A 22,370-nucleotide genomic window follows, 5' to 3' on the forward strand; every position below is an offset into this window, starting at 1 on the left:
ACCAATTTCTATAAGCCATAAAAAAAATGGTGTTATTAATTCATGATACAGATGTGTGTGTATACAATGCAAATATATTGTCATTAGCATGTATCTCCTTAGTCTTAACCCTTTGCTCTACCTGCTATCACTGCCATTCTCTTAGCAGTCCTTCCCTTAACTCTCACAGAGTCTATCCCATACTATTTGAAAATGAACAATTAGCATTAGTCAAAGAGGAATAAGACAATGCTTATTATTTTTTAATAACCTGTGTAAGGACAACCAGGGAGCATTAAAGCCACCATGTAAGATCCAAGCTGACTGAGGCCATCTTGAAAGTCATATATAGAGAGGTCATTAAAGATGTTTGTGGCCTTGGCAAGGCCCCACTGCTGTGAAGTGTGGAAGCCTCTCCTCCATGAAACGTGTAAAAGGAGTAGACTTTTACATGTGGTTTTGTATACCCCCTTAGATCTGCTTGTGACAAGATTATTTCCTGTCCTCTAATATCTGGTCTCCCATTCTTCCATGCTGATATAATTTCAGCTAGACAGATGACTGTCCAGGTAAGTATCACTTTTCTAGCCTTCCTCGAAGCAGATGTGGCCCTGTGACTATGTTTTGCCAATAGACAGGAGCAGAAGTGATTTGGCCACTTCTGGGTCTTAACATTAAAACAGGGCAGTGTGATGGGCTCCCCTGGCTCTTTCTCCCTTTCCACAAGTGCAAGGTGAAGAGAACCGGAGCTTCACCATTGACCTAAAGATGGGAGCTATATGCTGAGCCTGCAAGAGCCTCTCTGCTAAATCTGCACCCTGCTCCCCCTGGACTGTTATGCAAGACAGAAATAATATTCTGTGTTGTGTAGTTTGGGATCTTTTTGTTATGGCCTCTTATCTTGTCCCCTAAGCAATAGGTACAATGTGTCTCATTCCGTCTGCATCTGCCCTGAAACTAGTCAGTGTTTTTCTAGGCCCGAAGGCTTTGGTTCCTTAGCTTTCCTGCCTCTCCCTGTTCACCATCTTATGGATCATCTCCTTGTCCACAGCTTGTCTCCTCTTCCAGGTGTGCCAGTGTTCAGGCACCTCAAGTGCAACCCCCTGACCTACAGGAGATGTGCCGTACCTCCTCAGATTGGCCCAGGGCTGTCTCCCTCGGAGTGACCGAGATACAATCTACTTTATGTTTCCTGGAACCCTTTTACTTTTCTTTGCGTCATCCCCAGGAAATTCTGGGGAACTTTTTACTCTTGTACTCTTTCTAGAGCATCCTGAAGACCCAACTCTACTACTGTCTGTAACAGGGTGAACAACGAACAATAATGTGATTTAGGATTTTGCTGTGAGCTCTGCTGATTTATCTTTGGATTTTAGTGACTCACAACATTCCAGAATGTTCACTTTTGTAAGTTCAAATAAATGGGAATCCTTCTCTTTTTCTCAGCAGTGAATTTAGCCAACTTGTGCAATAGCTAATTTTTATGTAGCACTGAATGCCCACGTGCATTTTTCTAAGTGTTCCACATGCCTTATCACCTTCAAGCTTCACCTGGAAGCTAGGCCTACCCTCAGGGATTAAGGCAGGTGGATAGTAAGTGAACTATTCAAGGTCCACAGCTAATATAGCTGGGGTTTGAACTTTACCTCATTGACTCCAGCATCCTTTATCTTAACCAGTAAGGTAACATGCCTCTCAGCAGACAAAATTTTCATGTGCTAATATTAGCAAACCAACACATACCATATTCAGTTAGTAAGTCGCTGCTCCTAATAAGAGGCATCACGATCGGGTACAGGTATTTGCAAATTGTTCTTCCTAACTTTACTTACGTAATTTTAGCCTGAACGAAAATGCAAATATGTGTTTCTGGTACAGATAAAAATAAACAATTGTTATATGTGTACTAGATAAGCATTCATAATAGAGGAATGATGGTTGATGTTTATTATGCTAAACCTATAAGGATTCTAGGATGTAGGTGTTACCCTTGCTTTATAGATGAAGAAGTCTGAAGGTCAAGCAGGAAAGTGGTTGAATCCTAACCTACTCAAAGCCAGAGCCCATTTTCTTTCCATGTGCTCATCTGCTTCAATTAGTGCACACACACACACACACACACACACACACACACACACTCTTACATGCCATACTGGTGGGCTTTGTCAAGGCCACAATACTCTTAGCAACCTTCCTGCTTATGACCCCCAAGATGGCCTCAGGGCATCTGTCTGTGGAGGGCTTCTCCAATCTTGTCAACTGGTTTAAAGTAAGGGGCTGAATCCTCCATGGTGAGAAAGGAAGTTAGCAACAATGTTAACCAGAAAACTGGTCACATCACTCCTGGTCTCAGCCTGGCTATCAGCCTGCAGGAAGCAACCCATGAGGGTGCAGAGAATAAAGCCTTCTTTGTTTTGCTCACCTTTTTCAGTGCAGATTCTGCGAACAACTTCATTTTTTATTCTCTTTAAAGAATCAAAGTTCTGCCCAAAGTTAACCCTTTCTTCCTCCCCAGCAATTTGTTGGAGTTCTTCTTTGTTAGCCTCCCCAATGCCAACCGCATGAATGGTGATTTGTTCAGCCCTTAATCTCTCAGCAGGCTTCAGGACTTCATCCCTGGACTTCCCATCAGTCAGCACAATGAGATAATTGGGAACACTGCTTGTCCTACGCTTCTTTCCCTCTTTTATTATTTGCAGCATGAAATCCAGGGCTTTCCCAGTATCTGTGTTGCCGTTGAGTTGCTTGATGTTCAAAACAGCCTTTCTTAAATCCACATTATTAGAATTGTCATTGATGTGAAACTCCACTTTTATCTTATCTGAATACTGTACAGCTCCAACTTGGACTTTGTCTGGGCCAATGCTGAACATTTCTGTCACTGCCAAAATAAATTCCTTCATCTGCTCAAACCCCGTTCTGTTTATGCTAGTTGAGCCATCGATGAGGAAATAGATATCAGCCTCTTTTGTATCCACACAGCCTGAAAAAAAATGTGGAAAATGCATTCTTTGTTAATTACAGAAATATCTGGAGAGAAGTTTGCAAGAGGGTTTGTAGAGGAACATGAGGCTGTGAAGGTTCTGGAGAATGAGAACTCTTCATCATTTACGCAGAGACTGTCTGCTTCATCGAGCCTGTTCATGCCCATTTTCTCCTTTGAAATTCACAACAACCTGGTGGGAAATTGCAACAGAGTGACACCTAGTACTTTGTCTAAGGTCATCTGCCAGTTAATTAAAAGGCAGGACCAGATTCCCAAGTCTCCAGGCTGTAAGTTAAATTGTTTGTATAGTATTGACACCTGCCTTTTCAGACAGTTTATGCCTTATCATTTCCCGAGAAATGCAATGGAGGAGAGGACCTGCTTCTCTTACTTCCTCAATATCCTCTTTTCCCCAGAGCAACTAGAACACTATATTTAAAACTAGAGCCAGGGCCACCTGGGTGGCTCAGTCGGTTGAGCATCTGACTTCGGCTCAGGTCATGATCTCACGGTCTGTGAGTTTGAGCCCCACATTGGGCTCTGTACTGACAGCTCAGAGCCTGGAGCCTGCTTCAGATTCTGTGTCTCCCTCTCTCTCTGACCCTCCCCCATTCATGATCTATCTCTCTCTGTCTCAAAAATAAACAAACATTAAAAAAGTTTTTTTAAACTAGAGCCGGATCATATTACTCTCCTACTTATATGGTTTATCATTGCATTTAGAACTTAAAAATATAAATCTGGCCTGAACTTCCTCCCTGTTTTTCTCTCAGACCCTATTTCGAGCAATTCTTCATCTTACTCGCTGTGTTCCAACCACGCCAGGCTGCTTTCTGTACTCTGAATGTGCCCCAGGGCTTTTGTACTTGCCCTCCTCTCTCTTGCTGGAATATTCTTCTCCCTAAACATTCACATAGCTGATTCCTTCTTATCTCATCATGGATATACCAACTCAAATGTCAGTTCTTCAAAAAGGCATTCTCTTCCCCTCTAGCTAAAGCACATTGGTCATCATCTACCCTATTACTCTCTATTTTCTTTATGATAGCCATACTTCTTTAAGTTATCTTACTCATTTTTTCATGAGCACAGACTGCTTCCTGCCAGAGTGTCCCCATGAGGGCAGAGATTGTCAACTTCTCTGCTTCTACCCAGTATGCCTGGTCCATCGCAAGATTTCAACCAAAAATTTTAAATAAAAGGACTCTGGGTGGTTTAGTCAGTTGAGCATCCAACTTCGGCTCAGGTCATGATCTCGCGGCTCATGGGTTCGAGCCCTGTGTCGGGCTCTCTGCTATGACCATGGAGCCTGCTTCAAATCCTCTGTCTCCCTCTGTCTCTCTCTCTGCCTTGCCTTTCCCTTCTCTGCTCAGATGTGTACTCTCTCTCTCTCTCAAAAATAAATATCAAATAAATAAATAAATACACTCTCAATGTTCCTTCCTTCCTTTCTTGTTCCTTCCTCAATGTTTCTTCCTTTCTTAAAGCCCTGGAACAAAGTAAAACATGCTTTAACTTTACTAATAGTCTATTTATAACTCTATCAATTTACTCATTGCAATTGGGTAGGAGAAAAAGCATAATTTAAAAATTTAGATTATTTACACAGTTATCTGGTTGAATGTGTTGAAAGATCCTTAAAATACAAGACTATTTAGGTATTTCAGAAATAGTTTCTTTATTCACAGCTTTTTGGTAATTTATAGCTATTGACACTACTTTAGGCTATGGGGAGTTGGTCCCTAAGAAATCAGAAATACTGGAAATAAGTTTGGACCTGAGAATTAAACTATGAAGTTGACATATAAAATATTAGGAGGAAGACAAGCAGTTATCTGCAAAAGACAGGGTTGATCCCAGGCCAGCAAAACCTGATATCAATAAAGATAGATTGATTTATATAAATCTAATGAAGAAGAATGAGGTGTTCTCCAGAAGAAAGATAGTGGTGATCAGCAATGAAGGAGGAAAACAATATGAGTCACAGTGGGCAACCAAGGCAATGCCCATGCAACCCCCCTAGAATTGTGTTGTCCAATATACTAGCTACTAGTCAGATATTACTATTAAAAGGTAAACTGGAACTACTTAAAATTAAATAAAATTCAAAAATCAGCTCTTTAGTTGCACTAGCTATATTTCAAGTGATTAACAGCCCCAAGTGGCTAATACCTATCATATCCAACAGTGTAAATACAGAATACTGTCATTATCACAAAATGTTTGGCTAGACAATGTCGAAGAAGAATGTGTCCCCTGGTCCAAGGTCTCACCTGTACAGTTATACAGAGAGACAGAGAGAGAACTCTATATATTTGACTTTATTTTTTAAAATATTTTATTTTATTCTTTTTTTTTAATGTTTACTTATTTTTTAGAGAGCGAGCAAGCAAGCAGGGATGGGCAGAGAGAGAGGGAGATACATAATCTGAAGCAGGCTCCAGGCTCTGAGCTGTCAGCACAAAGTCCGCCGCGGGGCTCGAACCCACGAACTCTGAGATCATGACCTGGGCCGAAGTTGGATGCTTAACCAACTGAGCCACCCAGGTGCCCCTGAATATTTGACTTTATTTTTTTTTTAATTTTTTTTAACGTTCTATTTATTTTTGAGACAGAGAGAGACAGAGCATGAGCAGGGGAGGGTCAGAGAGAGAGGGAGACACAGAATCTGAAACAGGCTCCAGGCTCTGAGCCGTCAGCCCAGAGCCCAATGCGGGGCTCGAACTCACGGACCGCGAGATCATGACCTGAGCCGAAGTCGGACGCTTAACCGACTGAGCCACCCAGGCGCCCCGCCATCACTCTTTTTTCTATACATCAGTCTCTTGGTTTGATTAATGTGAGCGTCTCCTTGATTCAATGAAGTTTGATTTTAAAAAACTGGATGCCCACTAAGTGACAGATGTGGTGGATACAGTAACGAAGTCAATGTAGATTGGTTCTCTGTGTTTTACCGTTCTGAAACTACAAAGCCGGCCACCACACTCCAGACCATGGCAAATTCTCTAAGGCTGAGGTTCTTAAACACTGCTAACAGAAGTTCAAAGGGCGGCTTACTAAAATGCAAGTGCCCAGGCCCTACTCTGACACTAATTCATTAGGTTTCGGGTAGGGCTTGGGCCAATGAATTAGTGATAAACTCCCCCAGGACACTCTGGTAAGTTTACAGCAGATGCTGTTGGTGCTTAGCCTGTATCCCCTCAAGCCCTTCACCGCATTTGTGCCCACTGGCTCCCAGGGCTTTCTCTCTAACGGCTAGTACCTAGGGCTGTTTATGGGTGGGTTGCTCTCAGGTTCCTGGAACCCTCTTGCCAGGGGCTTGAAGAAGTGCCTGGAAATTTACATTCTCTCATGTGCTGGAATATAAATTCTCTAGCTGCACTGCCCCCTGACAGGAGCAATTCTAAGGTTTAACCCACATTGTCCCTAGGATGGCCCTGTGGAATTGAACTCCAGGGAACTTGGCTTATCGTCCTTCCCCTCCTGGTCCCAACTCTCCCTTTCCTACCAATCTCCAGTTTTCCCTGGATATATTTTCTAATCAAAATCTATCCATTTCACATGAATCCTTGTCTGGCATCTACTTCTGAGGAACCCAACCTGAGTCAAGTACCAATATTTGAGAGCCATTGAATTAACAAGAAGCCATCTACTGGAGGCCTTATGGAGGATAGTTATCCCCCTTGGATGGCCCTTGCCATTAGCCTTGGTCCCATACCTTCCCATTTAGAATTTCTTTTTTTAATTTTTTTTAATGTTTATTTTGTATTTTTGAGAGAGAGAGAGAGAGAGAGCGAGCACGCGCACAAGCAGGGGAAGGGCAGAGAGAGAGGGAGACAGAGAATCCGAAACAGGTTCTAGGCTCTTAGCTGTCAGCACAGAGCCCAACACAGGCGCTCGAACCCACGAACCATGAGATCATAACCTGAACCAAAGTTGGACACTTAACTGACTGTCACCCAGGCACCCCCATTTAGAATTTCTGTAACAAAAATAAATGTGACCCTTTTTTGGTTACATCATTTCAAAATCTCTAAGAGAGGCCACACTACACATCCCCCCTATGCCCTAATAGTTCATACTAGACCAAGGTCACTGCCACTCTGAGCAGCTTCCCCACATGTCACTTAGGAGGTAACAGAGGACTTGTTTCTTGCTGCTACGTATACGGGCCACAGAAAATCCAGGGCCAGCCCAGGATGAGTTTAAAATTAGCCTTCAATGTCATTGGAAGATTACAATTCTTTTCCATGCGAATGCTGCCAAATTACAATTTAGGTGCGACACGTGACCAAGTTCTGGCCGTTGGGATGTAAGCAGAAATGATGTGTGTAATTTCTGGAAATATCTTTGAAGAAAAGGAAATGGAAGCCTGACCTCTTCCTTCTCTTTTCTCGTTCTTGCTTGCTGGATGTGAGTGGGATGCCTAGAGCAATGATCTTGGACTATGTTCCTGGGAGTTAAAAACCACAAACAGCAATAAATAAATAAATAAATAAACAAAAAATAAATAAATAAATAAAAACAATAATGTCGAAAGAGACAGGGTCTCTGACTCTGTGGTGTACCAGCTGTGTCTACCTACCTTAGGACTTATTGTGCAACAGAAAAAACAGTTTTATCCCGATTAAACCACTGCTGTTTTTATTTCTGTTAGTCACACCCAGATGTAACTGTGACTGATACAAGTTACCCAACAGTATATTCCTGCACTGATACAGCAGCCATCAGCCACATGTGGCTATCAAAACTAAAATGAGTTCAAATCGGGGCGCCTGGGTGGCTCAGTCGGTTAAGCGTCCGACTTCGGCTCAGGTCACGATCTCACGGTCTGTGAGTTCGAGCCCCGTGTCGGGCTCTGTGCTGACAACTCAGAGCCTGGAGCCTGTTTCAGATTCTGTGTCTCCCTCTCTCTCTGCCCCACCCCTGTTCATGCTCTGTCTCTCTCTGTCTCAAAAATAAATAAACGTTAAAACAAAAATTAAAAAAAAATAAAAATAAAAAAATAAAGTGAGTTCAAATTAAATTAAATTTGAATTTCAGATCTTCTGTTACACTAGCCACATTTCAAGCGCTCAACAGTCACACATGGCTAGTGACTGCCTTACTGGACATCACAGATGGAGAACATTTCCATCGCCACGGAAAGTTCTGCCGAACAGCACTAACATATACAAGGCTACGCTACCTTTGAAAAACATACGTGTGTGTGCTTGTGTGTACGTAGCATAGAGAAGGAGAAGAAACTAAATGACATGAGAAATAAACGTTAAAATGGTTTTGTCTGGATGATAGGATTACAGATGATTTTATTTTCTTCATGTTCATCAATACTATCAAACTATTTTTTAACTAACACCTATTATTTTTTTACATTTAATTGCGGTACGATTTACACACTGAAGAATTCACGCGTTGTAATCTTTCAATGATTTTTGGTAAATTCATCAAGTTTTGCCAGCACAACCAAAATCTAGTCTTGGAACATTTTCCTAACTACTCATGTTCCCTTAGCCAAGTACAGTCAGTTCTCGCTCCTGCCCTTGCCCTAGGCCACTACTCATAGTACTTTAATAACAAGAAAAGTATTTTTTAACAACTTACCAGTTTTGTCAAGGTCCACTCGCTCAGCACGAGTAGAAATTTGGGACCAAATTTCATTCCGCAGCTTTTTCTGGAATTTCTTACTGTAAGTTTCCAAGTCGGCATAGGACTTGAGCACGGAAACCATCTGTCTCGGGGGGTAAGACACTATTTCTTCTAACTGGGTGTCATCCGCCCCTTGGATGTTCACGGCAAACACAGTCACGTCCTGCATCCGAAGCCGCAGTGCGGCATCACGTACCGTGTCCTCTGAGGGTCTGTGAGTGACCAAGACTGCGATCTGAGGCACCCCCTCTGCCCTTCTGCTGCCAGCAGACTCTGAAAAGGCTTCTAGTCTCATCTTCTCAATGGCAGCACCAGCATTGGCTTTCCCCGTCCGGAGAGAAAGCTTCTGGATTTGCTGCTGAAATTCATCCTGGGTTGTGTTTGATTTTAGAAAAGAAATAGTCTCTGCTCTATCACTGTAACTCATAAGCCCGAGGCGCGTGCAGCTGAACCTCACATCCATGGAGGCAGTAATATTCCTCAGGAAATTCTGCAGGTTCCTTAAGTTTTGTCTGGTGCCCACTGACTCATCCACCAGGAACATGAGGTCAGCTAATGAATCTCTCTGACAGGTCACTGCGAAGGGAATAGGGAGAGAGAAAAAGTAGGAGGATGAGTACAAACCACTGGCCCAGAGTGAGAAAGGCACTTTACAGATTGTCAAAAGGCATTGGTGAAAATGGAGGCAGTCATGACAGATGTGGTTAGCACTGTTTTCTTTGAATGAACACCAGTTAAAATGCTGAAAAGAGTTACAAGGTGACGGACTTCAGAGTCTCTGCAATTATGTTCCTTCTGTCCGAAGAGTGCTTCTTACCAATTGTCCTATCAACCCCTCCACCACCACCCGTCTCAAGTGCTAGGATGCAGCGACGTGTTAACAGAAATATCTCTGACTTCAGGAAGCTCCTATTCTATGGGGAGGATAAATAACTAGGTTATCTTATTTCAGACAGTAATAAGCATCACGAGGAAATAAAACAAGTGAGTCAATCGAGTTACTGTTCTGGGGACATGGGATGAGGACTAACTTACTTGAGATACAAAGAAGTCAGGGAAGGCCTCTCTAAGAGGAGCACATTTGGCCTGAGATATGAATGAAGGGGATTCAGCCACGTGTTCTGAAGGAAGGGGAATTCTGGCAGAAGGAACAGTAGGAGGTGGGAACAAGAAGCCCAGAGTGGCTGGTGACGGTGAGGGGAACAATGATGGATGAGGTCAGAGAGACTAAGGGCCTAAATCATAGGGGAGTCACAGGATCTTATTTAAATCTTTAAAATATCACCCCAGTTGCTGAGGATATTCAGGGATAGCCATTAAGAAACAATCACCCTAGTTCGGGAAAGAGACAATGTTTGTTGGACAAGGATAATAGCAGGTAAGATGGAACAACAGGGTAGTTTTGATACATGAATTAGAGGTAGAACAGAGAGGCCTTGATGATAATGGGATGCTAGTGTTAAGAGATAAAGAAGTGGTAAAAACTAGGTTTTTGGCACGAACAACTGAGTGGATATCGGTGGTCTCTTCTTCCAAGATAGAGAAGACCATAGGAAGAAGCTGCAAGGGGGGGGATTCAAGAGTACCATTTGAGACATGCTAAGTTTGGGACAGTTTTGAAGACACCAGGTAAGCAGTTGGTTGTATGAATCTGGAATCCAGGGAAGAGTACATCCTAAGCACAGAAAACACCTACTCCAGGCACAGGGGAAGGAACTACATCTGTGGAAAGTATAGCCAAGAGATAAGCTCAATCTTGCCAAAAGCTACCCGTTAGGATTGTGAACTCTAGAAACCAGAAGATATGTCTTGCTTATCTCTATCCCTCCAGTACCTAGTACCTAGTGAAACCCAAATTAAAAGTAATTCTCATAAATCTGCCAAGGTACCCGCATAGTTGGCTAAAACAAACTCCCAGCATGACCTACTCAGGTTAGTATTCACTTCCAAATAGTTATCGATACTAATAATAGTAAACTGTGTTCCAAATGCCATACAAGCCATCTCACCCATATCCAGGCAAGTACTATTATTCTCATCTTATAGGTAAGGAAACTGAAGCTCAGAGGTTAAATAACTTACCCAAGGCCCTTAGTAGGCAAGCCAGAGTTTGAAGTCTTACCCTTAACCTCTAATGGCAATGATAGCGTCCCATCAAGCAAAACCTTGCGGTTGCAAAACTCCGTGAAGTAAATTTGGAGGATAATCAGCACACAGAACCCTCTGAGAAGGTGGTAAAACCCCACTGTTCTGCAGAGCACAGACTATACAGCCTCCTACAGGGCTGAAGGATCTCCAAGGCCTCCAGAATGGAGGATCATAGGAGGGTTTCTTCTCTGAAAAAAAGAAGAACTTAAGTCATAAGATCTTGCTATTTCCCCAAGACAAGAGGAGTGAGAGATCAGGGGAGTGGAAGGAAAGGGATTCCCTGGTGTCCCAGGAGCAACACTAACTGTGGCAGAACCTTGTAAAACTCACTAAAATCTTGGCAGGACTCACTAAAACCCATTTCCTCCTCTTGGGCAGTGAGCTAGACCTGACTTCCCAGGCTCACTTGCAGTTAGGTGTGGCCATGGGACTAAGATCTGGATAATGAAACATGAGCAAAAATAAGCTGATCCCACAAGACCCTCCCATGAGTGATTTTCTCCTGCCCACCAGCTGTATAACAAGGCCCAGGGTGCCTTGGAAGGTCATATGCAAAGACCGAAGAGCCACCACTAACCCAAGTACCCGAATAGACGAAAAACAACTAGTCACCTTGGGCACTGGCCCTATAATGTTACAACGGAAATAAACTTCCTACTATTACCAGGAAAATCCATTTTGCTGGAAATCCTTCCTACCTGACTCTGGCAGGAGTCTGTCATTAGCACACTTACTGAGTGCCTCCCTGGAGCTGCGCACTGGCCGGTTCTGCCTGCTCATCAACAGTGCAAGGGAAGCTTCCTATCTCGTTTTACTCGTTCCTTCCTAATGCTGTCTGGGATCACCTGCCAAGTAAACGATGTGTATTCAAGAGCCTTCTGCTTTGAGGCCTTCACTGAAGACACAAATAAGGCATTTTTCACGTGAGACATTATAAGTCACGGGGTCATAAGTATTCCTCCTTTTGGCCTAGGGGGTCAAGAACGAAAGCAGATGAGAAGGAAGCCTTCTGCATTTCTGTGTGAAATGCAGGGATTTCCAGGAGCTGACAGGAATGCAGATGTGACCCCTGGTGGTTCTGGTGGATGGTTCTTAGAGAGAACCTAGAAACAGCACCCCCCAAGGGAAACCAGCTGTAATGATTGAAGTAAGGTGTGGCTGTCAAGCAGCTGTGCACACAACAATCAACATGGATGATGGATGGAGCCTTACAGGAAGGCTCTGTGCTGCCACATGAGAAACTCTTAGTGGCTCTCAGAAAATTAGTTGCGGAGAATTTTATGTTGGGGGACGTGACAGCGAAGATGTTAAATTATATAAGCAAGGGAACTGAGTCAGTTCAACTTGAGCTATTAGTTGGCCTTATTCATAGCCATAACCTTGTCCGAAATATTTCCAATATTCCTTCAATTCAAAGATTCAGTCTACCGTAAGGTATACTATTATTTATGGCAACACTCAGAAATTAAAAAAAAAAAAAAAAGCATTACTGCAAGACACATCCTAATGTCAAAAATGTGAAAATGTGAAAATGTGAAAAAAAAAAATGTGTGTTTTACATGTGGAAAATATAGGCACAAAATGACTGCATGACTGAGAGAAGGAACGAGTCAAGCTCCTGGATTTACCAGGCCCTGATACTCATTGGAGAGATTTTACTTGTAAGGAGAAAAAATAGTGCTGGAGGGGATAAGCCAACAGAGCAAATGTAGGGCTCAAGACACTACTCTACAACCGAGGGTATCCTGTTCTCTGCCTGGTCTCATTCTAAAGTTACTGCTCCCGTTTAGTGTCGCTGCGTTATTAGCTAACGGGCGTTTTCGGAATACTTACTATGTGCCTCACACTGTGCCAGGACTGCGAGGGCCAAGAGAACAGGCACAGAACTTACTTCTTTTTCTGGAAGAATTTCACTTTTTCAATCATTAAGAAATAGAATCGTGGAATACTAATAGAATACTAAGAATAGAAATCACTGTCGGGCACAGTGTAGGCCCAAAGAATACGGAGACAAATATACGTTCCCAGTTCTGCCCTCAAGGTGCCACCAGTTCATGGGAGGAGGGGACCAACCCAGAAACGAGTAATTATTCACTATGGGAAGTGCTTCTGTCATCATCCTCAACCCAGGGCTTCCTCACCTTTCATATCAGCGTCTGCCGCTCCGTCCCTGTACTGGGTCGCTTCCTTGATGATCTGCGTCATGTTTTGGGAAAACGCGCTCAGGTCCCTGACCGACCGAAGGTTGAAGTGAAACTGAGCCGTGGCCATGGCCTTCAGCTCCTCCTCAGAAGCTTCCTGCAGCCCCACGGAGATGATTCTCACCCCGTCTTCCCGCAGGGCCTTGGAGGCCTCTTCCACGTCGTCATCCTCGGACGCCGCCGAAGCCAGGACCACCAGAATCGGGGGAAACTGCTTCTTGTCCCTCCCGCCGGCCGCTTCGGAGAAGAAGGTCCTGTGGGCCTCCCGGAGAGCGTTTCCTATCCGCAGGGAGCCGCCGATGAAGGCGAAGTTCTTCTTGAGGTGGTTCAGCATGGGGTTCCTGCTCTTGAAGGTGCTCAGCTGGAACTCACTGTGGAGCCGGTCGCTGTACTGAGCCAGGGCCACGCGGTACTTGTGGGCCTCGATGGGGAGACTGCTGATCATCTTAGTGATGAACGTTCTCACAAAGGGGAAGGACTTGGTTCCCAGGTGGTCAGAGCTGTCCACCAGAAACACGACATCTGCAAACTCAGGGCCTGGCTCTGTCAAAATAAAATCGCAACAAAGCTAAACAAGGTGATTGTTCAGCCTTTACATTTTAGACCCCAGGACTCATTTGAGACTATGTCCTAAGTTATGAGTGACTCAGCATCCCAAGGGAAGTGTCTTCTGGAGGTCAAGAAGCAGAAACTATACTGGTTTTTGTGAAAACATCAAACAAGAAGACTTTTAGTAGTTAAGCAGTAAGTTTTTTGTTTCTCAACTCCGTACCAGAAACATCTTTTTCTTTTTTGGTTGTGGAACCCCAAACTCTGATATTATACTAAAGAAAACCCCCAAAGTGGTCTGTGGACAAAGAGTAACTTTTATAAACCGTATCAAGTAAGCAGGTGTCTTGAGCTGGAGAGTTTAGGAGGGGGTGGGAGACAGGGATTGGGGGAGGGGCTTGATCGAGGGGAAGCAGGAGAAGAGCAACGCCAGATGTTTGCCTGATCTGAGAGGACTCCGGAGCATGTCGCCCTCTGAGGCGAGAGGGCCAGTCTGCTATATTCTCGTCTCGGTCAGTTATTGGCTGCAGACCATCCCCAGGAATTGCAGGGACGGAGCAGAGTGCTACGGACCCAATCTCCTTCGTGAGCTGACTCTAGGAAAGCTAAGAGCAATTCTCCTCAGAAAGCGGGCCATGTCTGTGAGCTGTTGCAGGCAATATTCACAGCAGCTGGGCCAGGAAAGGTGGGGGACGGGGTGCCAGCCTGATAAAGAGAGTTTGGGTCAGGGGAGGCGCCCCCAGTGTCTACTTGGGCAGTCATGGCCAACCACTTCCACGCTGGAAATTTGTGCTGTGCTAGTAAACGCCTAACAACTGCTCTTTCAAAGTAACTCAGAAAATTGTCAGGAAATCCTAGGATGCAGAATGACCTACAAAACCAATGCACTGATTCTATGAGAGTCATAGAGACATGGAACACTGGGACCTAAGTAAATCACTGAATAATTAGAATTCTTCTAGCCAGGTGTAGCATAATTCATGCCTTTTCCCATGGCTCTCGGTCATCTTTGAGAGATTAAGTACGTTTGATATTACATACCTCCAGCTACAACTCAATGCCGTCTACTTTGACTTTTTAGTGAATAAGCAAATAAACCCTTTGTTTCTATGTATTAAAATAAACGTTCGTGAGGACATAAAAATGCTTATTTTTCCTAAATGACAATAAACGTAGAATATACCGGTACCTGGACTCTGATCTGCCAGTGTTTCAGCCCAAAGGATTAACATAAGTAGTAGGATCTTCATTTTGTCGGTGAAGATTTCTTGCTTTTATTCTGTAAGACATGTTATTTACAATATGAAAAATCTCATCGTAGAACAAGAAATAACTACTGGCAAATCTGGATTAGAACACAAATCGCTGGGAGCAAGTACTTGTCAAGTAATGTCAGGTGTGATTAAAACACTCATTAAGCATGTGGAGTCGTTATTGAAAATAAAGAATGCTAACGTTTGCTGAGTCCTCATCGTGGCTTAGCTACTTTTCTCAGTGCTGTATGAGTATCATCTAATTTAATCTCCACAACAGTCCTAAGGGGAGGGACAAATACTATGACTAGGTGACAGATGAGGAAACAGGCACAGAGGGGCTTGGTAAATGGTAGATCCAGGATCCTAACCCAGACAAGGTGACGGCAGAGCTCAAGCTCTCAACCACCATATGCCTTATACGAAGCCTGTGTCCTCACAAATCACATATTCTTTACCCTCTATCTTTATGTCAACAATGACTATTATATATGTTCACAACTTGGCTGAAAAAAGCCAACGGCCACCCATGCCTGTTTCTTCACGAAACCCTTGTGAAAAGAGTTCTTTCATTTACAGAGATACTCAGCTTTACAAATGATTTTAACCTCAGCATTTCTCTCCAGGAAGCTCACAATCAATCAGAAATCATGATTTCACAATCTTTTAGAAATTCTGCCAGTTCAGAGTTGTTCTTTACACTGATGAAAAGAGATCAAATGACCAATAGGCAAAAACAGAGCTGCCTTAAATGAGATACCAAAGGTATAAAGGCTCTGTTATTTTTTCTAGAGTTGACTTTCCCAGCAGTTCTTTTGAAATTGCTGACAATGAAGGAAGACTGAGAATCATTGGAAGCTAGATTTGAAAGAGAACTGATAAATCATTTAGACTAAACCTTTATTTTGCTAAGGATGACCACTAACAAAGCTCCCTAGTAGTCAGTGGCTGAATCATGTCAACAATGACTTTTAAATCTATGTTCTTCATATTCTAAGATACCATATACTTTATTCATTAATATTAGTATGGAGATATAATTTCCGTAAGATTTACCCTTTTAAAGGGTTCAATTCATTATGTTTTGGTGTATCACAGAATTTGTATCCATCATCACTAATTTCATAACATTTTCATGATCCCCCAAAAGAAATCCATGCAACTGGTGGTTACTCCCCATTCTCCCCTTCTCACTGACCCTGGGAAACACTGATCTACTTTCTTCTCTATAGATTTGCCTGTTCTGGACATTAATATAAGTGGAATCATATAATATATGGGCTTCTGTGTTTGGAAACTTTCATTTAACATGTTTTCAAGATTTACCTATATTGTGACATGTACCAGTGTTTCATTCTTTTTTATGGCTGACTAATATTCTGTTGTGTGAACATACAACCTTTTAAAAATCCATTCTTCTGTTGACGGGTACTTGAATTATTTCTACTTTTTGGCTATTGTGAATATTGCTGTTATGAACACTTGTGTACAAGTTTTTGTATGAATATATGTTTTCATTTCTTAAGGAGATACTTTGAATACATTCCTAGAAGTGGAATTTGGGGTGTTTTGGTAACTTTATGTTTAACGTTTTGAGAAACTGCCACACTATTTTCCAAAGTGGTTGCACCATTTTTCATTCCCACCAGCAATGAATAAAGGTTCCAGTATCTCTACATTCTCACCAACACTTGTTATTTTCTGTCTTTTTTTAATTATAGCCATTTTAATGGGTGTAAATGGGTATCTTACTGTGGTTTGATTTGCATCTCCCTAATGATGAATGATGTTTAGCATCTCTTCATTTACTTATTGATCATCGGTATATCTTCTTTAGAGAAATACCTATTCAAACACTTTGCCCATTTCTAACTTTTTTATTAGCGTGTTATAAGAGTTCAGTATATATACTGGATACTAGAGAGTTAACAGATACGTGATTTGCAAATATGTTCCTCCCATTCTGTGGGTTGTATTTTCATTTTCTTAAGGGTATCTTTAAGGCACAAGTAATTTTATTTTGTTTTATTTTATTTTTTAATGTTTATTTATTTTTGAAAGAGAGAGAAGACAGAGTGTGAGCAGGGAGGGGCAGAGAGAGGGAGACACAGAATCCAAAGCAGGTTTCAGGTTCTGAGCTATCAGCACAGAGCCTGATGCGGGGCTTGAACTCACGGTCTGTGAGATCATGACCTGAGCTGAAGTCGGATGCTTAACTGACTGAGCCACCCAGTCGCCCCAAGGCACAAGTGATTTTAAAGTTAAGTCCAATTTATCTATTTTTGTTGTTGTTGTTGCTAGTGCTTTTGGTGTCATAGCTAAATCACCATTACTACTCCACAGTCATTTACTCTCCACAGAAGATTTACTCTGATGTTTTCTTCTAAGAGTTTTATAGTTTTAGCTTTTACATGTAGGTCTTCAGTCCATTTTGAGTTAACTATATGTGGTATGAGGTAGGATACAATCCTATTCTTCTTTATGTAGATATTCAGTTGTCCTAGCACCACTTGTTAAAAGGACTTTTCTTTCACCATTGATTTGTCCTGACATGCATATCAAAAATAAATTTACTATAAGTATATGAGTTTAATTTTGACCTCTCAATTCCATGTCATTTATATGTCTATTCTTATGACAATACCACACAGTCTTGACTATTCTACCTTTGCAGGAAGTGTTGAAGTCAGGGAATTTAAGTCTGGTAACTTTGTTCATTTTCAAGGCTGTTGTGGCTGTTCTGGACCTCATGTATTTCTAAATGACTTTTAGGATCACCTTGTCAATTTATACAAAAATGGCAGCTAGAATTTTTATGGAGACTGAATTGAACATGTAGATAAATTTGTGCAACATTGTCATCTTAATGATGCTAAATCATTCAATCAATTAATATAGATTGTCTATGGAGAAGAGAATTTTTAACTCCTTACTCCATATTTTCAGTAATGTTCTTTAAGAATAGGAAATTATAAGAACTCAGGGACGAAAGGAAGGCCTCTCTAAAAAGCCATTGATGACCCAGGAGTCAAAATATGTCCAGACCATGTAAATATCCTTTCTCAGGTTACATCCTGAGTCAAGCCTGCACTTGACTTAGTTGCCCTACTTGCCTCTGGTGCTAGAGCCTCAAAGAAGATATCCTAGGTGGCCATCCAGGTGCAGCTCCACCCCAGCCTATATCCCTTGGCTTGGCTCCACTCTAGAGTGGAGCCAGAGTAGAACTAATGGAACTAGAGGGGAGCCAGAGTAGAACTAATGGAACTAGAGGGGAGCCAGTCCTCTGCAGGTCTTGGCACCAAAACACTGGGGCAGCAGCAAGTGAGGTAAGGCGGGCATGTCTTACTCATTTATTCTTATTGTCTTTCTCTCCCTACTGTTGAGATGAAGTTGTAACAGAATGGGGATTTTTGTCTGTCTTGTTCATCATTATATCTCCAGCTCCGGGCACATGCTAGGCACTTAATAAAGACTATAAATAAATATTGTAACTTTGCACATACACCATTTCACAAGTATGTGCATATATCTATAGCTTAATTTTGTAGAGGTGGAATTACTCGGTCAAAGGTAAGTTTGAAGATTTTATGAATATTGCCCAACTTGCTATCCATTGGGTATCCCAAATAATATTCCAATACTCACCCCTCAAACAGCATGTTCCATAATTTTCAATTTATTGTCTTTTTTCCCAACGGAGATATAATTGACAAATTACATTGAGTAAGTTTAAGGTATACAACTGATTATTTGATACATGTATGCATTACAAAATGATTACCACATTAAGGTTAGTTAACAAATACATCATCTCACATACTTACCCTTGTATGCATGTGTGTTTGTGTAACTTAAGATCTACATTATTGACAAGTTTAAAGTATATAGTACAGTATTGTTAACTGTGGTAACCATGCTGCACCATACTTAATGTAACTGCAAATATAATTATCCCCCAAATTTATTCATCTTATAACTGGAAGTATGTATCCTTTGGCTGACTACCCTCACACACTCCTGCCCCTGTCCCCGCAGAAAACTACTATTCTACTCTGCTTCTATAAATTTGGTTATTTTAGATTCCACGTATAAGTGAGGTTGTTCAACACTTGCATTCTCTGACTTATTTCATTTATCATAATGCCCTCAAGATTCATCCATGTTATTGCAAATAGGAGGATTTCCTTCTTTTGTGTCTAAATAATACTGTGTGTGTGTGTGTGTGTGTGTGTGTGTGTGTGTGTCATTTCTTTATCCATTTACGTTATCAGTTACAGGTTGTTTTCATGTCTTGGATACTGTAAACAATGTTTCAATGAACATGAAGATGCAGATATGTCTTCAAAACAGTGATTTCATTTCCTTGGGATATATACCTAGAGTGGCGTCATATAGTAAATTCTTTTTAAATTTTTTGAGGAACCTCCACACTGTTTTCCATAGTGGCTGCACCAATTTACATTCCCAAAGTGCATAGAAGTTCTTTTTTCTCCACATTCTCACCAATATTTGTTATCTTTTGTCTTTTGGGTAATAGCCATTCTAACAAATGTGAGGTTGGTTTTGATTTGCATTTCCCTGATGATTAGTGATGCTGAGCACTTATTCATGCACCTGTTGGCCATTTGCATATCTTCTTTGGAAAAAAATGTCAATTCAGGTCCTTTGTCCTTTTTTTTTTTTTTTTAATGCTTATTTATTTTTTTTTGAGACAGAGAGAGACAGAGCATGAATGGGGGAGGGTCAGAGAGAGGGAGACACAGAATCTGAAACAGGCTCCAGGCTCCGAGCTGTCAGCACAGAGCACGATGCGGGGCTTGAACTCACGGACTGCGAGATCGTGACCTGAGCCGAAGTCGGCCGCTCAACCAACTGAGCCACCCAGGCGCCCCCTTTGTCCTTTTTTAACTGAATCTTTGCAAGTTTGTTTTTTAGGAGACTATCGGGTTGTATGAGTACCTTGTATATTTTGGATATTAACTCCTTATCAGATAGGTTTGCAAATATTGTCTCCCATTCCATGGGTTGCCTTTTCATTTTGTTGATTATTACTTTTGCCATACAGAAAAGTTTTTTATTTTGATGTACCCCCGATTGTTATTTGTGCATTCATTGCCTGAGCTTTTGATGAAATATGAAAAAAAATCATTGCCAAGAACAGTGTCAAGGAGGTTATTCCCCTTTGCTCTCTTCTAGAAGTTTTATGATTTGGGCTCTTATATTTTTAAGGCTTTAATCCATTTGGAGTTAATTTCTGTGAGTGGTGTAAGATAGAGGTCCAGCTTCTTTTGTACATGGATGTTCTGTTTTCCAATACCATTTTGTCTTCTTTAACAATGAATATTCTTGGCTCCCTTGTCATAAATCAATTGACCATATATGAATGAGTTTATTTCCAGAGTCTCTATTCTGTTCCATTGATCTATGGCTCTGTTTTTATGTCAGTATCATACTGTTTTGATTATTATAGCTTTCTAGTATGGTTTGAAATCAGGAAATATAACACCTTCAGCTTTGTTCTTCTTTCTCAGGATCGCTTTGATTATTTGGGGTCTTTTGTTATTCCATATGAATTTTAGGATTTTTAATATTTCTGTGAGAAATGCCATTAGACTCTTGATAGAGATTGCATTAAATCTGTAGATGGCTTTGGGTAGTACCGATGTCTTAACGATATTAATACTTCCTATCCACAGACACAGGTATCTTTCCATTTATTTGTGTCTTCTTCAGTTTCTTTCACTAACATCTTACAGTTTTCAGTGTACAGACCTTTCACTTCCTTGGTTAAATTTATTCCTAAATATTTTATAGTTTTTGATGCTACTCAAATGGGATTGTTTTTGTTTCTCTTTTCTTTTCCTGACAGTACACTGTTAGTGTATACAAATGCAATTGATTTTTTGTATGTTTATTTGTATACTGCACTTTACTGAATTAGTTCATTAGTTCTAAAAGTCTTTTGGTAGAGTCTTTAGCATTTTCTATATAGAAGATCATATCATAGGCAAACAAAGACAATTTTACTTCTTCTTTTCCAATTCGGATGTCTATATTTCTTTTTCTTGTCTGATTGCTCTGGCAATAGGACTCCTAGTACTGTCTATTGATTCACAAACTGCCCTTGAACACAGAGGGCAAGGAGAAACCAAAGAGGCAGGGCACTCCTGATTGGTAGGTGACAGGTTTAATAAGTAAAGGAAATTACTCATGAGACTTTTCTTGGGTGGCTACAAGATAAGTAGATCTCCACAGCTACCCACCAGAATCTTAAAAGTTTACACAGAGGTCTTAACTGGGTTCAGTCACATATATTGTCTAGATGGTCTCAACAACTTACTCTCTCGAGGCAATGTCTTTGGACAATTCCTACTATGGAAATGGTAGGTAGAGCATACGTACCAAGGACAGGGTAGGGGTGAGGAGATTTCAATTGCCGGGATCCAGCTTGAGGGTCAACTAGCAGTCATGTCCTCTTGATTACCTACTCTGACAATGTTGAATAGGATAATAACAGTGGGCCCCTTGTCTTGTTCCTGATCTTAGAGAAAAACCTTCAACCTTTCACCATTGAGCATGATACTTTATACTTGTCATATATGGCCTTTATTATGTTGAGGTATGTCCATTCTACCCAATTTGTCAAGAGGTTACTTATTTATTTATTTTAATATTTATTTATTTTTGAGAGAGACACACAGAGTGCGAGCAGGAGAGGGGCAGAGAGAGAGAGGGAGACACAGAATCCAAAGCAGGCTCCAGGCTCCGAGCTGTCAGCACAGAGCCTGAAGCGGGGCTCAAACTCAAGAACCACGAGATCATGACCTGAGCCAGAGCCGGATGCTCAACCAGCTGAGCCACCCAGGCGCCCCAAGAGGTTTTTTTTTTTTTAAGTCAATAAAGGATGTTGAATTTTGTCAAATGCCTTTTCTGTAGCTATTGAAATGATCATAAGATTTTATTTTTCATTCTACTAACATGAGGTGTCACATTTATTGATCTGCATATGTTAAATCATCCTTGCATCCCAGGAATGAATCCCACTTGATCATGGCATATAATTTTTTTAACGTGATGTTGAATTTAGTTTGTAGTATTTTGTTAGGAATTTTGCACTTGTTGGGGGCATCTGGGTGGCTCAGTAGGTTAACCGTCTGTTAGGTTAATCGGCTCAGGTCATGGTCTCACAGTTCGTGGGTTTGTGTCCCACATCAGGCTCTGTGCTGACAACTCGGAGCCTGGAGACGGCTTTGGATTTTGCGTCTCCCTCTCTCTCTGCCCCTCCCCTGCTCTGTCTCTCTCTCTCAAATAAAATAAAAACATTAAAAAAATATTTTTGCACTTGTTGTGAAGAGTACCAGGTGTTATATGTAGGTACTGAATCACTAAATTGTACACCTGAAACTAACATTACACTGAATGTTAATTAACTGGAACTTAAATAAAAACTTTTTTAAAAAGAAAGAATTCTGCATATATATTCATCAGATACGTTGGCCTGTGGTTTTCTTTTCTTGTAGCATCTTGGCCTGGCTTTGCTTGGTATCAGGGTAATGCCAGCCTTGTAAAATGAGTTAGGGCATGTTCCCTCCTCTTCAACTTTTC

General features: G+C 41.5%; 1 protein-coding gene across 2 annotated transcripts in view; it reads right to left on the bottom strand.

Moving 5' to 3' along the window:
* The window catches only part of COL6A5 (collagen type VI alpha 5 chain), a 131,927-nt gene that overhangs the window by 77,703 nt on the left and 31,854 nt on the right, over positions 1 to 22,370 (bottom strand). For both annotated transcript variants that reach the window (XM_078432355.2, XM_078432354.2), the window contains exons 2-5: positions 14,702 to 14,791; positions 12,904 to 13,506; positions 8,570 to 9,190; positions 2,402 to 2,962 (exon numbers count right to left, since the gene is read on the bottom strand). In XM_078432355.2, coding sequence (XP_078288481.2) covers positions 2,402 to 2,962; positions 8,570 to 9,190; positions 12,904 to 13,506; positions 14,702 to 14,762 — 1,846 coding nt within the window. In that variant the 5' untranslated portion in view covers positions 14,763 to 14,791. The remainder of the gene's footprint in view (positions 1 to 2,401; positions 2,963 to 8,569; positions 9,191 to 12,903; positions 13,507 to 14,701; positions 14,792 to 22,370) is intronic.

The sequence above is a fragment of the Panthera onca genome, chromosome C2, assembly GCF_046562875.1.
Source record: "Panthera onca isolate mPanOnc1 chromosome C2, mPanOnc1 haplotype 2, whole genome shotgun sequence".
In the NCBI taxonomy this organism is placed as follows: domain Eukaryota; kingdom Metazoa; phylum Chordata; class Mammalia; order Carnivora; family Felidae; genus Panthera; species Panthera onca.